The 25,402-nt window shown below is 42.2% G+C and overlaps 1 protein-coding gene across 1 annotated transcript in view; it reads left to right on the top strand.

Annotated features, from left to right (window-relative positions):
• The window catches only part of nars1 (asparaginyl-tRNA synthetase 1), a 54,060-nt gene that overhangs the window by 9,189 nt on the left and 19,469 nt on the right, over positions 1 to 25,402 (top strand). Inside the window, exons 2-8 of the mRNA XM_067983865.1 lie at positions 2,496 to 2,578; positions 2,679 to 2,744; positions 5,359 to 5,451; positions 18,385 to 18,474; positions 19,318 to 19,396; positions 21,557 to 21,627; positions 21,945 to 22,031. Coding sequence (XP_067839966.1) covers positions 2,496 to 2,578; positions 2,679 to 2,744; positions 5,359 to 5,451; positions 18,385 to 18,474; positions 19,318 to 19,396; positions 21,557 to 21,627; positions 21,945 to 22,031 — 569 coding nt within the window. The remainder of the gene's footprint in view (positions 1 to 2,495; positions 2,579 to 2,678; positions 2,745 to 5,358; positions 5,452 to 18,384; positions 18,475 to 19,317; positions 19,397 to 21,556; positions 21,628 to 21,944; positions 22,032 to 25,402) is intronic.

Genomic DNA, 25,402 nt, shown 5'->3' with positions numbered 1-25,402 from the left:
AGGGGAGAGATACAAAAGGGTCCAGAGGGGCAATTTTTTCACTCAAAGGGTGGTGAGTGTCTGGAACGAGCTGCCAGAGGCAGTAGTAGAGGCGGGTACAATTTTGTCTTTTAAAGAGCATTTGGACAGTTACATGGGTAAGATGGGTATAGAGGGATATGGGCCAAGTGCAGGCAACTGGGACTATCTTAGTGGTATAAACTGGGCGACATGGACATGTTGGGCCGAAGGGCCTGTTTCCATGTTGTGAACTTCTATGATTCTGTGATATATTCCTACTCTGTTTTCTGTCCATTAACCAATCCTTAATCCATGCTAATATATTGCCCCCAATCCCATGAACCCTAATCTTGTGTAACACCCTCTTATGTGGCACCTTATAGAATGCATTTTGAAAATCCAAATATATGACATCCATTTATCTACCCTGCTAGTTACACCCTCAAAAAACTCTAATTGATGTGTCAAACACAATTTCCCTTTCATAAAACCATGTTGCCTCTGCCTAATCATATTAGGATTTTCTAAGTGCCCTGTTACCATGTCCTTAATAATAGATTCTAGCATTTTCTCTACTACTGATGTCAGGCCTGTTTTCTCCCTCCCTCCTTTCTTGAATAGTGAGCTTACATTTGCTACCTTCTAATCCACAGGGACTGTTCTAGAGTCTAGGGAATTCTGGAAGATCAAAATCAATGCATCTACTATCTCTGCAGCACCTCTTTTAAAACCCTGTGATGTAGGCCGTCAGGTCCAGGGGATTTGTCGGCTTTTAGTCCCATTAATTTTTCTAAAACTTTTTCCTTACTAATCTTAATTACTTTAAGTTCCTCCCTCTCATTAAACCCTTGGTTCCCCACTATTTCCGGTATGTTTTTTGTGTCTTCTACTGTGAATACAGATATAAAACATTTGTTTAACGTCTCTGCCATTTCCTTATTCCCCATTATAACTTCTCCTGTCTCTGCCTCTAGGGGACCCAAATTTACCACATTAATCGCTTCCTTTTTATGTACTTGTAGAAGCTCTTACAATCTGTTTTTATATTTCTTGCTAGTTTACTCTCCTATTCAATTTTCTCCCTCTTTATCATTTTCTTGGTTATCCTTTGCTGATTTCTAAAACCCTCCCAATCCTCAGGCTTGCAACTCTTTGCTTTTTATGTAGAATATATGTAATGTTAGATTGATACAGTGGATTTAGCTGTTATCTGGGAGACTCTCAAATAAATTTCACAGGGGTTTAGGAGTGTTACGTAGAGTTCCCTTGAACTAACTGAGCCATACAGATCAGAAGTTCTCAGATTCAATCCTCAATCTATTTGGATTAGTTGGTATCAGCAAGGGTTGCAGTACAGCACTGTAGTTGTCTTGGTTTACAGATGAGAAATGGCCATTTGGGCAAAGTACCAAAGGACTGCAAGTGCCTCTGGTAGAGGAGAGGAGGAGACTCTTTAACCCACCAAGCCTGTAATTTGGATAATTAACACTTCAGTTCAAACTGATGTGATAATTGTCGTTCACCAGCAACTTAAAATTGAAGACAAGATCCTGGGGTAATTTTAACCCCAAGTACGTGTGGGATGGGGACGGGTGAATAGTAAAAATAGTTGATTTTTGGAGTGGGGCCGCATCATGGCTCCAATGCACCGCCCACTTCCGGATTTAACCGCGTGCGCAAAAGAAACCCGGAATTCCTGTCTCTACTTAAAGCCTGCGGGCCGACACTTAAAGGGGCAATGTAACTCATTGCGATAGTTGAGGCACTTAATTTTTTGTGCATTAGAAATGTCAAACAAATTTAACCTTGCCTGTTCGGGTTTCCCATCGCTTCTGATTCACGTCAGGTGTAAGCAGATGGGAAGGGCTGGATCCATGAGGTGAGTGCCTTTATTCCCAGAGGAGCAGGAGTGCTTCATCCAGGCCCCCAACAACCACCCCCCCTCCCCCCCCCCCCCCCCCCCCCCACAAACGCCAAACCCCCGAGGCTGAACCCTCCCCTTTCACTTCCGACAGGCAGCCAACCTGTCGATCTGGCTGCCTGGTGCATGGAAAACCCGGAAGCACAAATACTTACCATCAATTGGTTTCACTCATTTGGCTTCCTACAGGTAAGACATTTAAACCAATTTGGTATTTCAATTGGATGGTAAGGATCTCATGGTACTACTAGAAGACGACCTGGTAGTTCTCCAATGTCCTGGCCAACATTTATCTCTCAATCGACATCACCAGGAATTGATTAATTGGGCATTCATCTCATTGCTGTTTGTGTGATCTAGGGTTGACACATTTCCTGACATAAAAACAGTTATTGCAGTTCAAAGTGATTCATAGGAGGTGAAGCACTTTGAAGTGTTTCTGAGGACGTGATAAGGCACTGTAGAAATGCAAGTCTTTTTTTCAGGTCCAAGTTCCCAAAATGGGAACAGGCCTCTGGTACAAAAGCACTGTTTTATTTGCATAAGTAAGATTTTGAACTTCAATATTTTACAGGTGAATTATATGTCTCTGATCGTGAAGGAGATGATGCAACTGGAACAGGAACAAAAGACAAACCATTCAAAACTGCCCTTCGGGTAAACTTTCAGTCGGTGATAGCTGTTAAAAGAAACCTTACTTGTTTTAATGAAAGTGTATTAGCCTGTGAATTGATTCTGTTTCTGCACATTTTTGTAGGCCTTGCAAGCGGCAGGAAAGGAACCATTCCCAACTATTTATGTGGATTCACAAAAGAAAAATGAGGTAAATGCAAGCCTTTTTTTAAAAATGTGGTTTCTTCTGCCTTTAATATTTAAATTCAAAATAATCTATTGGAATATGCAAGGTCTTGAGGCTGGATCAAATGATAGCATTCTGTTCTGGAAACAAACACCTTAAAGTTCAAGGTTTGATTCCTGGCCTGTGATCTTGTTTGTGGCAGGAGTTGGAGGCCACAATTGATCTGTAGGAAATGTGAATAAATTCTACACAATTCTCACGATATGTAGGAAATAGTGTACTGAAAAAGTCCAATGTAACAAATTAGTTGAAGGGCATCGCACCCCTGCCCCATTCACCACTATATATGTATCAAAAATTAGATTGAGATTAACCATTTCTGTTTAGGGTCTCTCACATGATTCCTAAATTAGTTCGTTTCAAGCCATCATAAAAAACCCAGTCTGGAAAAGCATTGCAATTGGCCAAGCAAGATCTATTAGTAGCGGGACCAAATGATTCCCAATGCTGAATGAAGTGCAACTTAATTCTTTCTTGCCAGGGACAATAAAGTCTGAGTCAGAGATGCATTACTAACACTACTTTATTTGACTAAAATTACAATAATACGATTTGGACCATCACAAGGTTCACTAAACGTGATTGGATTTACAAAGAACTAATACTTAATGTCAATAGAATCTAAATCATCGTAACCACAATGGTAAACTTTAATTATGTGTATCAGAATATCTCGGCAATAGATGGGCTTTGCTTAATTACAATATAACAAATGAACTTTCAGTGTCAAAGATTGCAGTATGGTTAAGTTCGCGGTCTATATGCAACACATCACTGGTCAGCTTCCAGTGTTTAGATTATTCCTTGGACGATGCATGTATAAAATTATACAACCTCTTTCCTTGGGTAGCAAACTGGATGTGGCTTTGGGCAGTTCTTCCTTCCTCAGTGATGCTCTTGTTTCACCTTAGAGGTATGTCTGTGGCTATTTGTTGCCTTTCTTTAGTCATCATCTTCCCAGCTTTATCTAACCTTCTGCATAGTTTTGTTTTTTGTTGGCTGTTATACTGTACTTTCTGTGCTTAAAAACTTGGGCTTTTGAATGAACTATTGGTATGTACTTATTATATTCAACTACTTGGATCTAAAATAGCTTAACCTTTCTTAAACATAACTAGATTCATGAACTTCTTGAGCCTTCTAACCCACATCTTAAAACCTTTTAAAAAAAACATTTTGATTTAGTTGAATTTATACACACCACAGGGCACGGACAAGTGCCTCCCCTTTAAGGGACAATACATCCAGTATTTCTAAGGAGGGGATATAATGAGAGGGTCCTATTTTGTGATAGTTCATTTGAAATGTAGGGCCAGTCAAGCCTAGTCCCACTTGGACACAATCAATTGCCTTCCTTTAAAGAGGTGACGCCATTAAAATTTACAGGGAGAGGTTGACCCCACCAAAGTGATTTTTACAACAAAATCAACTAAAATAAAATTTATGTCAAAAGGATGAACTCTGCAGAAATCAAAGCAAAAATTCCATGTAGTTCCCACTGGAGATGAAAGGTCTAAAAATGAGTGAGAATGATAATTGATCATACTCCTGAAATCAACTAGTCTGTGTGAGGCAGTTATATAGCAAACTGGGTACTGGCGTGCATCTGGAGGTCATTGAACTACCAGTCAGAATAAGTCATGCTGACATTGTACAGATTATTGTTGAGTCCAATTCTGAATATGGCTTGCACTTTTGATCATCTAACTCAAAAATGGATATAGATTAGAAAGGATTCAGAGAACAGTGACCAGGATGATTCTGACCATTAAGCGACCAAGTTATGAAGAGAGGCTCAAAGGCCTAAACTTACTTTTGCTGGAGAAAAGACTGAAGGGATGCATGATTGAAGTCTTCAAAATCATGAAATATTTCAAGGTTAAAGTAACCATGCTTTTTAATTTGGATGAAAGTTAGAGATTGGAAAAACTTTTGTACCTCGGGATAATGGATATGTGGAATAGACTCTGAGAAGGTAGCTGTTTGAGATCAACTGACAACTTTACAATGGAGATGGATTGATATCTGTTGAGAAGAGTGATTGAAGGTTGTAGCAATATTAATAATAGCACTGCCTGACCTTTTTCTGAGGATGCAAGGGAAAGAACTTTGTTTTCCTTGAAGTAGGGGATCGACAGGTGTTGGTGTGGGTTTGTGGAAGGAGCGGATTTGATGGGCTGAATGGCCTTTTCTTTTATTGTTATAAATAGCCTGCCAGCATTTGCTGCCCAGACTTACATATGAAGAATGGATACATGGGCAAAGCACTGGAGGGCTCCTGGTTTTTGTGGTGGCTTATAGGGAAGAAGGGAGATAATTGAGAACAGGTAGGAAACAAAGATGACTGAGACTCTCTTGATATTGGACGTGTTCGTTTATTGGTTTTTGGTTGTGAAGAGGGAAAAATTGCCAAGAATGAAAGTGGATTGGTATCAAGCCACTAGAGTTTGTAAGTTGAGGTGAGAATAAGCAATAGTTGCACTGCTAGAAATTTATCCTTTTACTGTTGGTGATATCACTGTACTACCACAATGGTACATAATCACAAGACTGCATTTGACATTTTAATTTTTTTAAGCGCTGGGAAGTTATATCAAAATCACAGATGAAAAGCATTAAAAAGCTCTGGTGTCGGGATCAAATGAAGAATGAAGCAAAAGAAAAAAAGGAGGTAAAAAAAAACTTTATTCATTTTGTACTCTTCTCATTTACACCTTTCGCACACTGGATGTCCAGAACTTGAATCAGTTCAGTGCTTGCCTTTGTATAGTGCCTTACCATGTAAAGGTACTTCCAAGTGCTTTTGAAGTGCAGTGATTGTTGTATAGGCAATATATCAGCTCTTCAGTACCAGTAATATTCAGCAATAACATAGGACATAAGAATTGCTAGATGAAAAAAGACCATGGGCCACCTGGTTCACTTTCTACCATGCTGGTAGTCGCATGATGTAACAATAATGGAGTTGTTGACTTATCGTGGCAATCAATCTTTATCAGTTAGTTTACAACAGACCCAGGCATGAGGCGAACAAAACCCCCAGTGGTTGAAAGCTTTGGGAATCATAGGTCCAAAGTCACCTGTTCCTCCCAAGCATGCTATACTTAACCATGTGTCATGTCTCAAATAACTTATCCCAAAATATTCCAAATCTTTTTATTGCTGATATTGGTTGAGGATGGAATTTGTGGCCACAATAGCTTGTTAAGACTTTAACCTAGTTTAAAAAAAAACTTGCATTTGTATAGTGCCTTACACGACCGCAGGACATCCCAAAGCCTTTCACAGCCAATGAAATAATTTTTTGAGGTGCGGTCTCTGTTGTAATGTAGGTAAAAGTGGCAACTAATTTGCACACAGCAATTTCCCACAAACAGCAATGAGATACATGCCCAGATAATCCATTTTTAATTATGTTAGTTGAGGGTCAAATATTGGCCAGGACACTGGGAGAACTTCCCTGCTCATCAAGTAGTGCCATGTGATCTTGCTCAGTATTGCACTGAAGTGTCAGGCTAGATATTGGGCTCAAGTCTCTGGAGTGGGGCCTTATCCTAAGACCTGACTGAGGTGAGAGTGCTACCACTGAGCCAAGGCTAATGCTTTTAATTTAGACTAAATAGTTCTCAATTCAACAATATTCTATCAGTGGATGGGTTGGTTTGAATCCAACTCATACTGATGGGGTGAAAGTCATTGCTCTCATTAATTGCTGTGTGGGTTTTAAGTGAAATTAATTTGGATAATCTGAGATTTCCTAATGGCCACATGTCCATACTGTAAAACTCTTGTAAATAAGTACTAATTAGCAGTACACAAGGATGGATAATATAGGAAAATTGAATTAATGTTGATTTTCTGAAGTTGGGTTTCTCTACACTTGAGATGGCTGTGCAAAAGAAATTTTTTTTTTTAATAAGTCAAAGGGTTTTGCTGCAACCATCACATAATAAAACCTGATGTGGAGATGCCGGTGATGGACTGGGGTTGACAATTGTAAACAATTTTACAACACCAAGTTATAGTCCAGCAATTTTATTTTAAATTCACAAGCTTTCGGAGATTTTCTCCTTCCTCAGGCAAATGTTTCAAGATTTGAAACATTTGCCTGAGGAAGGAGAAAATCTCCGAAAGCTTGTGAATTTAAAATAAAATTGCTGGACTATAACTTGGTGTTGTAAAATTGTTTACAATAATAAAACCTATTATGAATCATTTGACCTCTTGGAGTTTTTCTTTCCAAGGTTGGGGTTTGAGTTAGTTTCAACCCATCTACTAAATGTAACCAAGACCTTGAGTGTTTCTGTTAGTTTTAGAATTAAATTAATATTAACAAATAAAGAAATAAAAACTAGAAATGGCCGTGCAGGTTGTGCATCGGTATTGTGATATGTGGGAGTTTATGGACAGTAAGACGATCCCAGATTGCCACATTTGCACTAATTCTCTCTGGCTTGAAACACTGCAGTTCAGAGTCTTAGAGATGGAGTGCTTGTTAGGGTCGCCCCGACACATAGCTCGGCTGGGTAAGGGGGACCAAGGGGAGGTAGAGATGGAGGTCCCGCAGACACTGGTCCTAACCTACAGGTACAATGTACTTTCTACCTGTGAGGATAAGGATGTAGGCTGTGGGGAGGACAGCCAGAATGCTAACCATGGCACCATGGAGCAGGAGGCAGTCCAAGATGGGGAGGAGCAGAATAGAAAGGTTGTAGTCATAGGGGATTTGACAATTAGGGTCCTCTGCAGTAGTGACCGAGAATCCAGGAGGGTGTGTTGCCTACCTGGTGCAAGGGTAACGGATATCTCGGAGCAACTGGAGAGACTTGGAAAGGGAGGGGGAAGAACCAGTTGTCGTGGTCCGTGTTGTGACCAAGGACGTAGGGAAGAAAAGGGAGGAGGTTCTGCTAAAAGAATATCACAAGTTAGGAATTAAATTTAAAAAGCAGGACCTCACGGGTGGTAATCGGGAAACAACCTCTCAGCATCTACCCTATCAAGCCCCATCAGAATCTTATATGTTTCAATGAGATCTCCTCTCATTCTTCTAAACTCTAGAGAGCATGGGCCCATTCTACTCAATTTCTCCTCATAGGACAACCCTCTCATCCCTGGAATCAGTCTAGTGAACCTTTGTTGCATCGCCTCTAAGGCAAGTATATCCTTCCTTAGATAAGGAGACCAAAACTGTACACGGTCTCCAGGTGAGGTCTCACTAAAGTCCTGCACAACTGCAGCAAGACTTCCTTACTCTTGTATTCCAGCGCCCTTGCAATAAAGACCAATATGCCATTTGCCTTCCTAATTGCTTGCTGTAGCTGAACGTTAACTTTTTGTGTTTCTTGTACGAGGACACCCAAATCTCTCTGAACACCAACATTTAATAGTTTCTCACCATTTAAAAAATATTCTGTTTTTCCATTCAACCAAAGCGAATAACCTCACATTTCCCCACATTACACTCCATCTGCCACCTTCTTGCCCACTCAGTTAACCTGTCTATATCCATTTGCAGACTCCTTGGGCATGATTTTGACCCGGAGCCGGGAAGGGGGCTGGGGGGTCAAATTACGGATGGGAAACCCGGAAGTACAGGTTTCCTGGACGTCCTTACGATTTTGACGAAAGGACGTCTTTTATTTTTTTTGTCGGTTTGCTGTCCGACTGGCCAACTTGATTGACAGGCTGGTCTCAGTCGGACGGGAGAGCAGCCAGGGAGAGGATGTGTTCAGGTGAGTCGTTGATTGTATGGATTTGTGGGGGAATACGGGTGGGCATGGGGCACTGATGGGCACCAGCGGGCATGGGGGTCGGGGAAGTCAATTATGGGGGGGATCGGGATCAGAGGTCATCGCGGGGGTCTGCGATTGTTGGGGGGGGTATCGGGGGTCTGCGATCGTTGTGGGTGGGATCGGGGGTCTGCGGTCGTTGAGGTGGGGGGGGGCAATCGAGGGTCCTTGATCGTTGGGAGGTGGGATTGGGGGCCATTTCAGGGGTCCATGATCAATTTTGGGGAGTGGGGGGAGAGATCGTTTGTGGGGATGGGTCTGCGCTCGTTGGGGTGGTCGTTGCTGGTAGGCTTGTTGGGCACTTGGAGGCACTTCTGCTCCGGGCGCACAAGTTGTGCCAGAAAGACACTTAACTGCAATTTTGGGCCTTTTCGCCGTCTCTCATGAGGCGTGAAGGAGAAAGCCCGGGAATCCCGGCCCCCAGGGGTTGAAATTGCAAAATCTGCAAAAATGGATGCCCGCAGTCTCCTTGAAAGGTTTTAGTGACCAACCCGCCTCCTGGGAGCGGGTTGGTCACTCGCCTTTCGTTCCACCAGTGAGAACTGGAAATGGACGGGTTGGGAACAGGTCTGAAATGGTTGTGATTTTGAATGCCCACCCGTTTTTCACTGTTAAAATCGTGCCCTTTGTGTCCTCCTTATAGCTTACTTTCCTGCCTAGCTTTGTATCATCAGCAAACTGGGATACGTTACACACGGTCCCTTCATCCAAGTCATTAATAAAGATTGTAAATAGCTGAGGCTCAAGCAGTGATCCTTACGGCACCCCACTAGTTACAGCCTGCCAACCTGAGAATGAGCTGTTTATCCCTACTTTCTGTTTTCTGTCTGTTAACCAATCCTCAATCCATGCTAATATATTACTCCCAACCCCATGAGCCCTTATCTTGCACAACAACCTTTTATAGGCACCTTTTGAAAATCCAAATATACTACATCCACTGGTTCCTCTTTAACTGTAAGGAATCTTACAACACCAGGTTATAGTCCAACAATTTTATTAAAATCACAAGCTTTCGGAGATTATCCCCTTCGTCAGGTGAATGAGTGAAAGGTTCTCAAATCGCATATCTTATATTAGGCTGGGACAGCATCACACCAATCAAAAGGTGTCGTTGTTGTTCAAACAGGCCAGTCACAGAGAACAGCATGTCCCAGTACACTGGATATACATTGTGTCAATTACACAGACAGAAAGAAAGAGATCCAAATGGCAGAAAGAGAGAGAGAATATTAAAACACATAACTTTTTTTTCCCTTTTTGCTGGTGGGGTTACGTGTAGCGTGACATGAACCCAAGATCCCGGTTGAGGCCGTCCTCATGGGTGCGGAACTTGGCTATCAACTTCTGCTCGACGATTTTGCGTTGTCGTGTGTCTCGAAGGCCGCCTTCGAGAATGCTGACCCGAAGATCGGTGGCTGAATGTCCTTGACTGCTGAAGTGTTCGCCGACTGGGGGGGAACCCTCCTGTCTGGCGATTGTTGCGCGGTGTCCGTTCATCCGTTGTCGCAGTGTCTGCATGGTCTCGCCAATGTACCATGCTCCGGGGCATCCTTTCCTGCAACGTATGAGGTAGACAACGTTGGCCGAGTCACAGGAGTATGAACCATGTACCTGGTGGGTGGTGTCCTCTCGTGTGATGGTGGTACCCGTGTCGATGATCTGGCATGTCTTGCAGAGGTTGCCGTGGCGGGGTTGTGTGGTGTCGTGGACGCTGTTCTCCTGAAAGCTGGGTAATTTGCTGTGAACGATGGTCTGTTTGAGGTTGGGTGGCTGTTTGAAGGAGAGTAGTGGAGGCGTGGGGATGGCCTTAGCGAGGTGTTCGTCGTCATCGATGACATGTTGAAGGTTGCGGAGAAAATGGTGTAGTTTCTCCGCTCCGGGGAAGTACTGGACGACGAAGGGTACTCTGTTGGTTGCGTCCCATGTTTGTCTTCTGAGGAGGTCTATGCGATTCTTCGCTGTGGCCCGTCGGAACTGTCGATCGACAAGTCGAGTGTCATATCCCGTTCTTACGAGGGCGTCTTTCAGCGTCTGTAGGTGTCCATCGTGTTCCTCCTCGTCTGAGCAGATCCTGTGTATTCGTAGGGCCTGTCCATAGGGGATGGCCTCTTTGACGTGGTTGGGGTGGAAGCTGGAAAAGTGGAGCATCGTGAGGTTGTCCGTGGGCTTGTGGTAGAGTGAGGTGCTGAGGTGCCCGTCTTTGATGGAGATTTGTGTGTCCAAGAAAGAAACCGATTCTGAGGAGTCGTCCATGGTGAGTTTGATGGTGGGATGGAACTTGTTGATGTTATCGTGTAGTCTCTTCAGTGATTCTTCGCCGTGGGTCCATAGGAAGAAAATGTCGTCGATGTATCTCGTGTATAGCGTTGGTTGGAGATCCTGTGCAGTGAAGAAGTCGTGCTCGAACTTGTGCATGAAAATGTTGGCGTATTGGGGTGCGAATTTGGTCCCCATGGCTGTTCCGTGTGTTTGGGTAAAGAACTGGTTATCGAAGGTGAAGACATTGTGATCCAGGATGAAGCGGATGAGTTGTAGGATGGCGTCTGGAGATTGGCTGTTGTCGGTGTTGAGTACTGAGGCTGTTGCAGCGATGCCGTCATCGTGGGGGATACTGGTGTGGAGTACCGAGACGTCCATCGTGGTGAGAAGTGTTCCTGGTTCAACTGGTCCGTGGGTGCTGAGTTTTTGTAGGAAGTCTGTAGTGTCGCGACAGAAGCTGGGGGTTCCCTGTACGATGGGTTTCAGGATGCCCTCGATGTATCCAGAGAGGTTCTCACACAGGGTTCCGTTGCCTGATACGATAGGATGTCCGGGTGTGTTGGCTTTGTGTATCTTTGGGAGGCAGTCGAAGTCTCCCATGCGGGGAGTACGTGGGATGAGAGCACGTAGGATGCTTTGAAGGTCTGGATCGAAGGTCTTGATCAGTTTGTTGAGCTGGTGGGTGTGTTCTTTGGTCGGATCTGCGGGTAACTGTCTGTAGTGTTCCTGGTTGTCCAGTTGTCGGTATGCTTCTTTGCAATAGTCCGTTCTGTTCTGTATGACAATGGCTCCTCCTTTGTCCGCTGATTTGATGACGATGTTGCGGTTGGTCTTGAGAGAGTTGATGGCGTTGCGTTGTGCTCGGGTGACATTCTGGACTGTCTTGTGAGTGCGGCTGATGAATCTGGCATTGATGCATCTCCTGACAGCTTGAGCATACATGTCAAGCTTAGGGCAGCGACCCTCCGGAGGAGTCCAGTTTGACTCTTTCTTCTTCGGTTGCTGTACCGCGGATCCCTCTGTCTGCTGTTCCGGATCGTTGATTGTCTCATTTGGCTCGCTGCTGAAATCTTTGGATTCGTGGAAGAATTCCCGGAGTCTCATTCTCCTGATGAATTCCTCTGTGTCTGCCGCGAGACCGATGGGGTCCATTTTGGTGGTGGGGCAGAAATTGAGCCCTCGGCTGAGAACCTCGATTTTGTCTGGTTGAAGGGTGTGGTCGGACAAATTGACGATAGACTTCCCTGTGGTTGTAACCGTGGTACCGGGGGAGGCTTGGTTGATGCTGGTGGTGATGCCGAGTTTCTCAAGCTTCCTGCTGTTGGTTTTCATGTAGGCAGTGTAGTTCCGTTGCCTCGTCTGTTTGGCGGTGTCTCGTAGCTGGTCTGCTGTGTCCTGAAGTTGAGAGTATGGACTCTATCTTGGTTTCGAGGTTGCGGCGTCTGCTGTAGAGTTGGTGTACGAGGTGGTTGCAGAGTGTGCGAGAAGTATGACGGCAGAGTCTCTCAGCGTAATCTGAGTTGTATGTCGACTTGAGTGGGTTCTTGATCTGTAGTCCTTTCGGGATCTTGTCTGGGAACTTGTCGGGATCTTGTCCCAGTCGGGGAACACTTTAGCAGTCAAGGACATTCAGCCACCGATCTTCGGGTCAGCGTTCTCCAAGGCAGCCTTCGAGACACACGACAACGCAAAATCGTTGAGCAGAAGTTGATAGCCAAGTTCCGCACCCATGAGGACGGCCTCAACCGGGATCTTGGGTTCATGTCATGCTACACGTAACCCCACCAGCAAAAAGGGAAAAAAAAGTTATGTGTTTTAATATTTTTTCTCTCTCTATCTCTCTGCCATTTGGGTCTCTTTCTTTCTGTCTGTGTAATTGACACAATGTATATCCAGTGTACTGGGACGTGCTGTTCTCCGTGACTGGCCTGTTTGAACAACAACGACACTTTTTGATTGGTGTGATGCTGTCCCAGCCTAATATAAGATATGCGATTTGAGAACCTTTCACTCATTCACCTGACGAAGGGGATAATCTCCGAAAGCTTGTGATTTTAAAATAAAATTGTTGGACTATAACCTGGTGTTGTAAGATTCCTTACATTTGTCCACCCCAGTCCATCACCGGCATCTCCACATCATCCTCTTTAACTAGCAAGGTAGATACATCCTCAAAAAACTTAAAAATTTGTCAAACATGGTTTCATGAAGGGGAAATCGTATTATTGACTCTGCTTTGTCTTATGATTTTCTAAGTGCCCTGTTACCACTTCCTTAATAATGGATTCCAGCATTTTCCTGAAGTTGATGTCAGGCTAACTGGCCTGTGGTTCCCTGTTTTCTCTCTCCCTCCTTGAATAGCGGTGTTACATTTGCTACCTTCTATTCCGCTGGGACCGCTCTTGAATCTAAGGAATTTTAGAAGATCGTAACAATGCATCCACTATCTAGGAACATAGAAACAGGAGTAGGCCATTCAACCCCTCGTGCCTGCTCCATCCTTTGATAAGATCATGGCTGATCTGTGATCTAGCTCCATATATCTGCCTTTGGCCCATATCCCTTAATACCTTTGGTTGCCAAAAGCTATCTATCTCACATTTAAATTTAGCAATTGAGCTAGTATCAATGCCATTTGCGGAAGAGAGTTCCAAACTTCTACCACCCTTTGTGTGTAGAAATGTTTTCTAATCTCGCTCCTGAAAGGTCTGGCTCTAATTTTTAGACTGTGCCCCCTACTCCTAGAATCCCCAACCAGCGGAATAGTTTCTCTCTATCCACCCTATCCGTTCCCCTTAATATCTTATAAACCTCGATCAGATCACCCCTTAACCTTCGAAACTTTAGAGAATACAACCCCAATTGTGTAATCTCTCCTCGTAACTTAACCCTTGAAGTCCGGGTATCATTCTAGTAAACCTACGCTGCACTCCCTCCAAGGCCCGTATGTCCTTCCGAAGGTGCGGTGCCCAGAACTGCTCACAGTACTCAGGTGCGGTCTATCCAGGGTTTTGTATAGCTGCAGCATAACTTCTGCCCCCTTGTACTCTAGTCCTCTAGATATAAGGCCACCTCTTTTAGAACCCTAGGTTGTAGGCCATCAGGTCCAGGGGATTTATCAGCTTTTCGTCCCATTAGTTTCTCCAGTACTTTTTTTCTACTGATACTAATTACTTTATGTTCCTCCCTCTCATTAGCCCCTTGGTTCCCCACTATTTCTAGTATGGTTTTTATGTCTTCTACGGTGAAGACAGATACAAAATATTTGTTAACATCTCTGCCATTTCCTTATTCCCCATTATAATTTCTCCTGTCTCAGCCTCTAAGGGACCAATGTTTACTTTTGCTACTCTTCCTTTTTACATACTTGTAGAAGATCTTACAATCCGTTTCTAAATTTCTTTAGTAGTTTACTTTCATATTCTATTTTCTCCCTTTTTATCAATTTTTTGGTCATCCTTTGCTGGTTTCTAAAACTCCCCCAATCCTCAGGCTTGCTACTCTTCTTTGCAACATTATAAGCCTCTTTTAGTCTAATACGATCCTTAACTTCTTCAGTTAGCCATGGATGAGTCACTTTTCCCGTGGAGTTTCTATTTCTCAATGGAATATATATTTGTTGAGAATATTGAAATATTTCTTTAAATGTTTGCCATTGCTTATCTACCGTCATACCTTTTAATCTAATTTCCTAATCTACCTTAGCCAACTCGCCCCTCATACCCATGTCGGTTTCGGACTTAAATACGTCACTCTCAAACTCAATGTGAAATTCCATCATATTATGATCACTCTTCCCCATAAGATCTCTTACTGTGAGATTAGTAATTAACCCAGTTTCATTACACAATACAAGATCTAAAGTAGCCTGTTCCCTGGTTGGTTCCATGACGTATTGTTTTTGGAAACTGTCTCGAATGCACTCGTCTTCCAGTCTGCCTTTGCCAATTTGTTTTGCCCAGTCTATATGAAGATTAAAGTCCCCCACAATTATTACATTACCTTTGTTACAAGCTCCTATTATTTCTTGATTAATACTCTGTCCAATGGTATAGCTACTGTAAGGGGGCCTATAAATTACTCTCACCAGTGTTTTCTGCACCTTGTTATTTCTTACTTTCACCCATACTGATTCTTTATTATCAGGGCTACCACCCCCCCGCCACCTCCTTTTCCATTCTGCCTGTCTTTTCAAAACGTCAAGTACCTTGGAATATTTAGTTCCTAACCATGGTCACCTTGCAATCATGTTTCTGTAATGGCTATTAGGTCAAACCCATTTATCTCTATTTGTGCCTCTAATTCAGCTATCTTGTTAGGAATGCTTTGTGCGTTCAGATAAAGCGCTTCTAATTTTAACTTTTTAGCATTTTTCCCTGCTTTGACCTTATTCGCTGATGCACTGTTACCGTTGAACTCGCTGTCCCTTCCTGCTGCACTCTGCTTATCTTTACTCAAATCACTACGCTGCTCTGTTGCCTTGACTTTTCTCTTCAGATTTCTAAATTTCCCCTTTTTTTTTGGCCCCCCCCCCCTTTTTTTAATTTAAAGCCCTATCTACAGCCCTAGTAATTGGACTCGCCAGGACACTAAGTTAGTGTGGCTGCCTCCTGGATCAAAGTGTCCAGATAACTCTCCCCCTCCCGGATGCATTCGCATTTGTCTGCAGCTCGGACTCCAGCTCAGTAACTCTGAGCCGAAGATCCTCGAGCTTCAGACACTTACTGCAGATGTGGTTGCTCGGATTCACGCTGATCTTCACAAACTCCCACATGCTGCAGTTACATAACCTGCCCTAACATCCCTATCTAACCTTGTTTTATTAATTTACTTTATTAGAGTTTTTATTCACTCGCTATTCTTAGTTTTATTAACTAATTAGTTTATCTACTTCAAGTTATTGATTTAAGATCTTTGTTTAACCCACTGCCCTAACTTGGAGAGAGAAAGAAAACAGTAATATTCATCAACCAATCACCTACTTGCTGTCCTGTGACGTCACTCTTTCAAATTTCTGCCTGTGTGAGTGAAAGAGGCCCGTTAAACCCCCCCCCCCCCCCCATTCACCCTCCCCCACTCCCCCCCCCCCCCCCCCCCCCCGGTTCACCCTCCCCCACTCCCCCCCCCCCCCCCCCCCCCCGGTTCAACCTCCCCCACTCCCCCCCCCGGTTCAACCTCCCCCACTCCCCCCCCCCACCCCGGTTCAACCTCCCCCACTCCCCCCCCCCCCCCCGGTTCAACCTCCCCCCCCCCCCGGTTCAACCTCCCCCACTCCCCCCCCCCCCTGGTTCAACCTCCCCCACTCCCCCCCCCCCCCCCCCCCCCCGGTTCAACCTCCCCCACTCCCCCCCCCCCCCCGTTCAACCTCCCCCACTTCTCCCCCCCCCCCCCCCCCCCCCCCCGGGTTCAACCTCCCCCACTTCTCCCCCCCCCCCCCCCCCCCCCCCCCGGTTCCACCTCCCCCACTATTCCCCCCCCCCCCCCCCCCCTGGTTCAACTGCCCCACCCCCCTGGTTCTTCGCCCCCCCCCCCCCCTTCCTTTGGTGCCCCCCCCCCCTCCCCTTCGGCCCCCCCGGTTCAAACTTCCCCCCCCCCCCCACTTCGGCCCCCCTGGTTCAAACCGCCCATCTTCCTCAGCCCCCCCCCCCCCCCCCGTTCACCTCCCCTCTGTGCCCCCCCCCCCCACCCCAGTTCACTGCAAGCTAATGTTTTTCTGTATTTACAAAGGGAGATAGAACAAGTCCAGGGTACTGTAGACCAGTTAGCTTAATGCCGGTGGTGGGAAAGATGTTATAGAAAGAAGTCTAGAGAATGAAAATGTAATAAAGAATAGTCAGCACGGATTTCAGAAGGGAAAGTCATGCTTGACCAACATTATTAAACTCTTTGAAGAAGCACCAGAAAGAGTAGACAAGGGTAATGCAGCAGATGTAATATATTTGGATTTTAATGGGCCTTCATTAAGGTACCACATTGTAGACTCATGGCTAAGGTCAGAGCATGGGGAGTCAAGGGACAGGGAGCAGAATGGATAGCTTGTTGGCTACAAAACAGAGTAGGGGGTAAGGGTAGCTACTCAGACTGGGAAAAGGTTGGAAGCGGTGTTCCACAGGGATGGTGATAGGACTACTGTTGTTCACAATTTACCTTAATGATTTGGATTCGGGAATTGGAAATACCATTTCAAAATTTGCAGACGACACCAAATTGGGGGTTTTGTTAATACAAAGGAAGAATGCGTCAAAATGCAAGAGAACATTAATAAACTTACAAAATGGGCATGTAATTGACATGAATTTCAGTATAGATAAGTGTGAGGTGGTGCATTTTGGTTGGAAGAATAAGGAGGCCATGTGCTGCTTGGATAATAAGAATCGAAATGGGATAGAGGAGCAAAGGGATCTAGGGGTACAGATACACAATTCACTAAAAGTGATGAGGCCATAAAAAAAGGTAAATCAAGCACTAGGGTTAATTTCTAGAGGAATAGAATTGAAAAGCAGAGAAGTTATGTTAAACTTGTATACAACCTTGGTTAGATCACATTTGGAGTACTGTGCACAGTTCTGGTCTCCATATTATAAAAAGGATATAGAGGCATTGGGAGGGTGCAAAAAAAGATTCACAAGGATGATACCAAAACTGAGAAGATATACTTATCAGGGTAGGCTGAACAGGCTGGGGCTTTTTTCTCTAGAAAAGAGAAGGCTGAGGGGCGACCTGCTAGAGGTCTTTAAGACAATGAAAGGGTTTGATGGGGTAGACGTAGAGAAAATGTTTCCACTTGCTGGGGAATCCAAAACTAGAGGTCATAAATATAAAATAGTAACTAATAAATCCATTAGGGAATTCAGGAGAAACTTCTTTACCCAAAGAGTGGTAAAAATGTGGAACGTGCTACCACAAGGAGTAGTTGAGGGAAATAGCATAGGTGCATTTAAGGGGAAGCTAGATAAGCACATGAAGGAGAAAGAAATAGAAGGGTATCATGATAAGGTTAGATGAAGTAGGGGGAAAGGAGGCTCGTGTGGAGCATAAATGCCGGCACAGACCAGTTTGGCCGAATGGCCTGTTTCTTTGCTGTAGTTTCGATCTAACATTTATACTGCACTTCTGGGATTGGAGTAAGAAAAATTGGAAAAGCGCAGGTCCCAGAAATGCAGTGCAATGCCAAGAGTTCAGTTGTCTAGTCTTAACAAAGCATATTTCTGTAGTGTGTCAAGTTGCACTTCAAAGTTTCAGTTTGTAGAATAATGTGGAATTAGCAGCTGTGCTTGCTCTGGAATCTGCTTTCAGGTAAAGAGTTCCATCATTGAAAAACATGTTATTTTCTTGAATCTATTAAGTCAGGGGAATACTTTGTATGAGTAAAAGGTAAGCATCAGCTAGCCTATTTTTAAAGCAAAACATAGAATAAGGTTCTGGAAAGGCCTTGGCCTATCTGACTCTTCTTGTTTTAAACCATATTCTTACATATACATTTTACTTTTTTCTTGTAACAGTTTGTGCAATTGTTCAAGACCATATTTCACAATCTGTTTTCTTTTTAACAGCTAGAAGATGCATTGCGTCGGGAGAAGAATCTGGAAGACGCCAAAAAGATAGTTATTAAACTGGACCTTAGTCTTGGAGAGCCACATCAGGTAACTGACAATGCATAATTAGAAATTGACAATACATCAGCTATAATGTACAATAAGTTAACATTGCATACAATATTTGAACTAGACAGTATCCTTTGGGCAATGTCATGCTATTCCATGTCGTAGCATGCTGAAGCATTGTAGGAAAACTATCTGATTTTTGTTGGGGGTGGGGAGGGGATTCCCTGATTTCAACTTTTTTATAAAAATGGTGAACTCCAATGCTTTTTAGATCAACAGCAAAACAATGTTTACAATTAGAAAACTTAAAGGTTTAATCAGCAGAACAATTTAGGATCTAATACAGTACTTAAATAAACTAAAGTGCTAAACTGTCGCGATTTACGTTCAAGCTTTGCATGAAGACTAGCATTAGTAAGTAGGAATGATCATGATATTACAGAACGTCTGGGAACAACAACTGAAGGAATAATAATCATGGAACTATATCCCAGTATAAGTTGCTATCTTTGGGCGAGAAGCCCCATTTCACCATGCATAGTCATTCTGACAACTTTCCCAGGAGCAGAGCAAATAACAGCGCTAACAATTCAGGCCCATTTTCCCTGGATGCCAATAACAGTGCTCTGCCCTAAAACTAAAAACCCTGACAATAACATGCAGTGAAATCAGAACAATAATTTTTAGTATCCATTTTTGAAAGGCATGTTTTTTTTCCCTCACTTCCAAGGCTGAGCTTTTCTTGGCTGTATTTTTTTCCTGCAGTAAGTAATACTGTAAGTCCATATTATTTGTAATTTTTTATTGAGATTATGGATTTTGAGTCAATATTGGATATGTTTTCTTTGAATTGATAATTTTTTTTTGTTGCTGCATTCATAGATAAAAATTCGAACTACAGAAGCACATAGAGGACAACGAGTGAAGCTCTTTGGCTGGGTCCACAGGTTACGTAGACAAGGTGTGTGTTCTGCCTTTTGGAATAATTTACGTATTAGTCCTAGGAAAGAGAAGTTTAGCAGCATAACGATTGTTGCTTTCACAAACGCACTTACTGTACAGTGGGGACAGATTCTGTACTCACCGAACAGATTTAGATGTCTCGGGCTAAAAGGCATCTGATTTCATTGAAGGTTCCATCTGGAAAGCTTAAAGCTTGTAACTGGGCTCCAACCAGTTCCACTAAGGCTTTAAAGCTTTCTTCATTTAACTGCAGATTTGAAACTTACTACCATTGATTGTGTATGCAGTGATTGAAGAGGGCTAAATCTTGTCTATTGTATAGGGATCTCCTATCCTTCGGATCCAAAAAAGTAGCATCAAACTTTTAGTACTTTTCTGAAACTTAATTTAAGCTATAATTATGTTACTTCCCTTCCCCATGTTATGTCTCATTTATTTGTAGACTATATGGTGGTTAGACAAACTGGTATTGCTGGTTTTGATCTGCCCTCTAAGAAGCTATGAGTAGTGTCGGATGACTCTTGGATTTATCCTCCCATCGGGTGGGTATGGGTTTGGCCTTTGTGCAGTGATGGGTCAATTCCTAGAATTTCCTATTAACACTATTACAGGAGCCACATTGACTGCAGTGGTTCAGGGCGAAGGTCCACCGTCATCTTGGAGTGATTAGGCATAAGGAATAAATGTTTTGTGCCAATGTCACTCATATCCCAAGAACAAATTTTTTAAAAATCTCCTTGATAGAATGGCTTAGATCAGAGCTTACCGACGAGAGAATTGTATGAACCAAGTTTACAGTAGGCCCCAAAATTAAAAAAAATATTTTCAGCTTATGGCAAGAGTCGCTTGAAGATATTTTGTCCCTTTCCACTTTCTGTTGGTTCTCATGTCCACACATCCCTTGCAGCCAGGAGAGTTCCCTGATTCCAAGCTTCTGCCAAATTTTTGTTTTGAAATTAGTGGCTAAGATGTCTGGAAAAATAACTGACAGTTTCTCATTTTTTCCCCTTTTTTGTCAGAAGCTTCTGGCTTTTTGCTCAGCTCCCAGTGGTAGCATATCTAAGATTGGGAACTTAAGACATGGGGAGTTACTCCATGGTGCAGTATGTTGAAACTACTCCAATGTGCTGTGCCAATGCAACATCAAAAGTAAAGATGTATTTTCAAGAGGTTTGATGTTTGTTACTGTGAGCATGCTGTAACTTATCATAGCATGTTACAACACAGAAGGAGACCATTCGGTCCATTGTGCCTGTGCTGGCTCTTTGAAAGAGCTCTCCAATTAGTCCCACTCCGTTGCTCTTTCCCCATAGCTCAGCAAACGTTTTCCCTTCAAGTATTTATCCAATTCCCTTTTTGAAAGTTATTGTTGAATCTGCTTCCACCACCCTTTTGGGTAGTGCATTCCAGATCATAACAACTCTCTGCGTAAAAAAAAATGTTACCTCATGTTGTCTCTGGCTCTTTTGCCAATCATCTTAAATCAGTGTCCTCTGGTTACCGACCCTTCCGCCAATGGGAACAGTTTCTCCTTATTTACTTTATCAAATCCCTTCATGATTTTGAACACCTCTATCAAATTTTCTTAACCTCTGTTCTAAGGAGAACAACCCCAGCTTCTCCAATCTCTCCACATAACTGAAGTTCCTCATCCCTGGTACCATTCTAGAAAATCTCTTCTGCACCCTTGACATCCTTTCTAAAGTGTGGTGTCCAGAATTGAACACAATACGCCAACTGAGGTCTAACCAGTGTTTAATGGTAAAGAGAACACAGATTTTTCCCATTTCTGTTTTTTTAAAAAATTCTGTCATTTTATACAAATCTACAATTAACTATGAAGAAAAGTTACATTTTGAAAATGAAATCAGCAGTATTTTTACTCTTGCACACTTTATGCCATGTTTTCTCAGAGTTTTTCTGTAGTCTTACATTTTAGCCTAATGGGCCTGTAATATAGAAATTTTTTTTATACCATTGGCACTGGTGCTTCCTGTGTGTAAAATAATCTATTTTCTTTTGCCAATGTCAGAGAAGCTCAATTTTATTTCAATGTAGTTTCCTTTTAAACTGGGCAGAACAAAATAACCGTTGACAACGTTCATCAACAAAGGCTCTTCATTGAAAATGTGAATAAATATTTATCTTTTCTTGACAGGAAAGAACTTGATGTTTGTTGTTCTGCGTGATGGCACAGGATTTCTGCAATGTATCTTCAGTGATGAGCTGGTAATAAATATTTTATTTTCAAAAACTTTCAAGTGCAATTCATTAAATGGTCAACCATTGTTTTTTTAAAGTGTGGGAATCCCACTGCTAGTCCAGATTATTACTACTTCTAATTTGAATGATTAGCACTGATAGCATTGTTTGCATAATGCAAAATTATGTTGTGTGAAGGTTGAATTAACTTAAAGATTCGCTACAAATGTGAAGCAATTCCCATCTAGCTTTCTCTGCTCCAAGAACTTCAATGTGAGCAATCTTAAATTCTTGTGATTTAATGTAATATATACTCTAATGTAATATTTTCTTTTTCCCTTTAGTGTCAGTGCTACAGTGGACTAGTCCTATCTACAGAGAGCTCCATTGCAGTTTATGGAACCTTGCAGACTGTGCCAGAAGGCAAGATGGTAAATACCTTTTCAATAAATAGGAACAAAAAAATGTGGGAACATAAGAAGACTATTTACTCTATCTTGCTCGACCAGAGCTTACCTCCGAAGTATTTTTGTTTCAGGTTCCCTGTGTACAATGACATGCTTCATTTATGTGGTTCATAGGATTAACCTCACCTGAATTTAGTATCCATCTAAAATTGCTAGAATAAATTACGGCAAAGGAAAATTCCAATAAAAAGTAGCATGAACAAAGTGCATTAGAGAAATAATGGACCTGGAAACATTTATGGGTGCATTGTCTTATCTGCAGTCTGGAGAAATATTGCACTCAATATGTTTTACCAGTGTGGACTTTATACAGTGTTTCACATTTACCCCAAAAATAATTTTCCTGGTGCCCAACTTTTAAAAAAAATTCATAATGATTCTATTAAGGAATGTGCAGTTTATGTAAATGAAGCTACAAATTTGCTGTTTGCAATTGTATCATTTCTGTAAATGAAATGAACCAGATAAAGAGCAACAGTCACATAGTACCTTCCTGAAATGACAAAAGCTTTTGAATATTTTTGATATATATTAATGACCTGGACTTGAATATAGAGGGCATAATTTCAAAGTTTGCAGATGGCACAAAACTCGGAAATGTAGTAAACATTGAGGAGAATAGTAGCAGACTTCAGGAGGACATAGACAGACTGGCGAAATGGGCAGACACATGGCAGATGATATTTAATGCAGAGAAGTAATAAGTGATGCATTTTGGAAGGAAAAATGAGGTGAGGTAATATAAACTAAATGGTACAATTTTAAAGGGGGTGCAGGAACAGAGAGACCGGAGGATTTACTTACACAAATCTTTGAAGGTGGCAGGACAAGCGGATAAGGCTGTTTTTAAAAAAAAAACACTCTGGATCTTTGGCTTTATAAATAGGGGCATAGAATACAAAAGCAAGGAAGTTATGCTAAATCGTTATTAATAGTCACTGGTTAGGCCGCAGCTGGAGTATTGTGTCCAACTGTGCACCACACTTCAGGAAGGATACTAGGCCTTGGAGAGGGTGCAGAGGAGATATACAAGAATGATATCTGGAATGGAATCATTTACAAGAAAGGGATAAGGGACTTCAGTTATGTGGAGAAACTAGAGAAGCTGTGATTGTTCTCCTTAGAGCAGAGAAAGTTAAGGGGAGATTTAATAGAGGTGTTCAAAATATTGAGGGGTTTTGATGGAGTACATAGGGAGAAACTTTCCACTGGCAGGAATGTTGGTAACCAGAGGACACAGATTTAAGATAATTGGCAAAAGAACCAGAGGGAAGATGAGGAGAATTTTTTTTACAGTTGTTATCATCTGGAATGTGCTGCCTGAAAAGGTGGTGGAAGCAGATTCAATAGTAACTTTCAAAAGGGAATTGGATAAATACTTGAAAAGGAAAAATTTACAGGGCTGTGGGGAAAAGACAGGAGAGTGGGACTAATTGGATGGCTCTTTCAAAGAGCCAACATAGGTACGATGGGCCAAATGGCCTCCTTCTGTGCTGTTTCATTCCATGATTCTATTTACATAACTATAATGGAAAAATATATATTTTTAATGGGTAGCTTTTGTGTTAGGATATTTAAGTACAGGTTGCGTTACAAGGACACTGATCCTGTCCTCACCCAATGACCAGACATGGGCATATTCCAGCAAAAGTCATTGGATAATGATTTGGCACTCTGGCTGACACTTTCCCTCCCTAGCCTGGGAACCAAGTGTTTTGCTTAGCTCAATTGGTAATGCTTTTGAGTCAGAAGGTTATGGATTGAGTACTCAAGACCTTAAACATTTAATCTGCATTGATACTCAGCACGGTACTGAGCGAGTTAAACCAAAGGCTTATCTGCCTGTCCTGGTGATTCCAGTGAATGTTAAAGATTCCATGATAATATGAGAAGAACAACGACTCGGCCATCACATAAACATATGAAACGGTCATTGCTATATGTAGGATCTTATGTGAAAATTGGCTGACATATTTGCTTAATAACAGCAATTACTGCACTTCAGAGTAATTCATTGTATGTGAAGTACTTAGAGATGTTTTAGAGAACTGTGATAAGTCACTATATTAATGCAAGTCATCTTTATTTTTCATATCTGTGTAATAGAAAAATTATTTGACAGGTATGGGGTTGCCTATGATGAGGGATATCGCAAACCTTTGGGGCAACTAAATTTTTTTCTTATTTATTCATGGGTTGTGGGTGTCGCTGGCAAGGCCAGCATAAATAAGAAACGGAAAAAAATAAGAGTTTACAAAAAAAAATACCTGTCTAGTTTAGTTGTAAACCAGACATGCCAAGAAGATCCCAGATTTTGATCCCTGGTCTGTGCTGAATTAGTAGTCTTAGCTGGGGAAATAGGGATGATGAGCTTGTTGAATTGGCCTCAACACTCCTGGGCTAAAAAGGGCAAAATATCAGATGAACCCAGTTCTAGAAATAAAGTGGAGAAAATAGATAATATAAGGCTAAGGAAACATCTAGAAAGCAAAGACCATAAAATAATTAGATTCAAAATTAAAAAGGAGGAAGATTCAACGGTAAAGATACTGTACTAGAAAAAGGACAGTTTCATTGTGGTAATAAGGGAACTAGCCCAGATAACTGGAAAGAAAAATTGCTAGCAAAGACAGTAGACAAATAATGGGAAATGTTCAAATTGGAGATGCTGGGGGTACAAACATTTCTACAGAAGTAAAAGGCGTGTTGTAAAAGCTGGAGATCTTTCGAACAGTAGAGACATTCAAATTAAAATGCCACTTTAAAAAGAGGCACATAAGAAACCAATGATTGAAAAGAAAATCAATTGGAGTACAGAAGATAGGATAGGATAACTATAGAGGAAATGTTACCACAAAAATTGGTGGAACTCAAGAGTGGAAAAGGTACCAGGCCCTAATGGCGTGCATCCTGGGAAGTCTGAGAGGAAACAGCGGAGGCTCTGACCACAGTCTTTCAAACATCTTTTTGATATGGAAGGTTGCCATTGTAACAGTTCTTTTCAAAAAGGGATAAATCAGGTAACTGTAGTCCATGGGTAAGATTATTGAGGCCATAATATCGGATAAAATACTCACTTCGAAAGACGTGGGTTAATTAAGGGCAGCCAGTGCAGATTTAATGGTAAAACTTAAGTTTAGAGGTGCAGGGAGACTTTGGGGTTCAGATACATAAATCCTGAAAAGTGGGAAGACAAATTGAAAAAGCTTTTTTTAAAAAAAAATAAAGTGCATATGGGATCCTAGGTTTTAAGTATTTCAAGGCCATGGAGCTGGTGCAGAAGAGATTCACCTGAGATGATACAAAAGTTGGAAGCTTTAGTAATGAATAAAGGC

The sequence above is a fragment of the Heptranchias perlo genome, chromosome 1, assembly GCF_035084215.1.
Source record: "Heptranchias perlo isolate sHepPer1 chromosome 1, sHepPer1.hap1, whole genome shotgun sequence".
NCBI classification, from domain to species: Eukaryota; Metazoa; Chordata; class Chondrichthyes; order Hexanchiformes; family Hexanchidae; genus Heptranchias; species Heptranchias perlo.
This window is presented reverse-complemented; position numbering and strand designations above follow the sequence as displayed.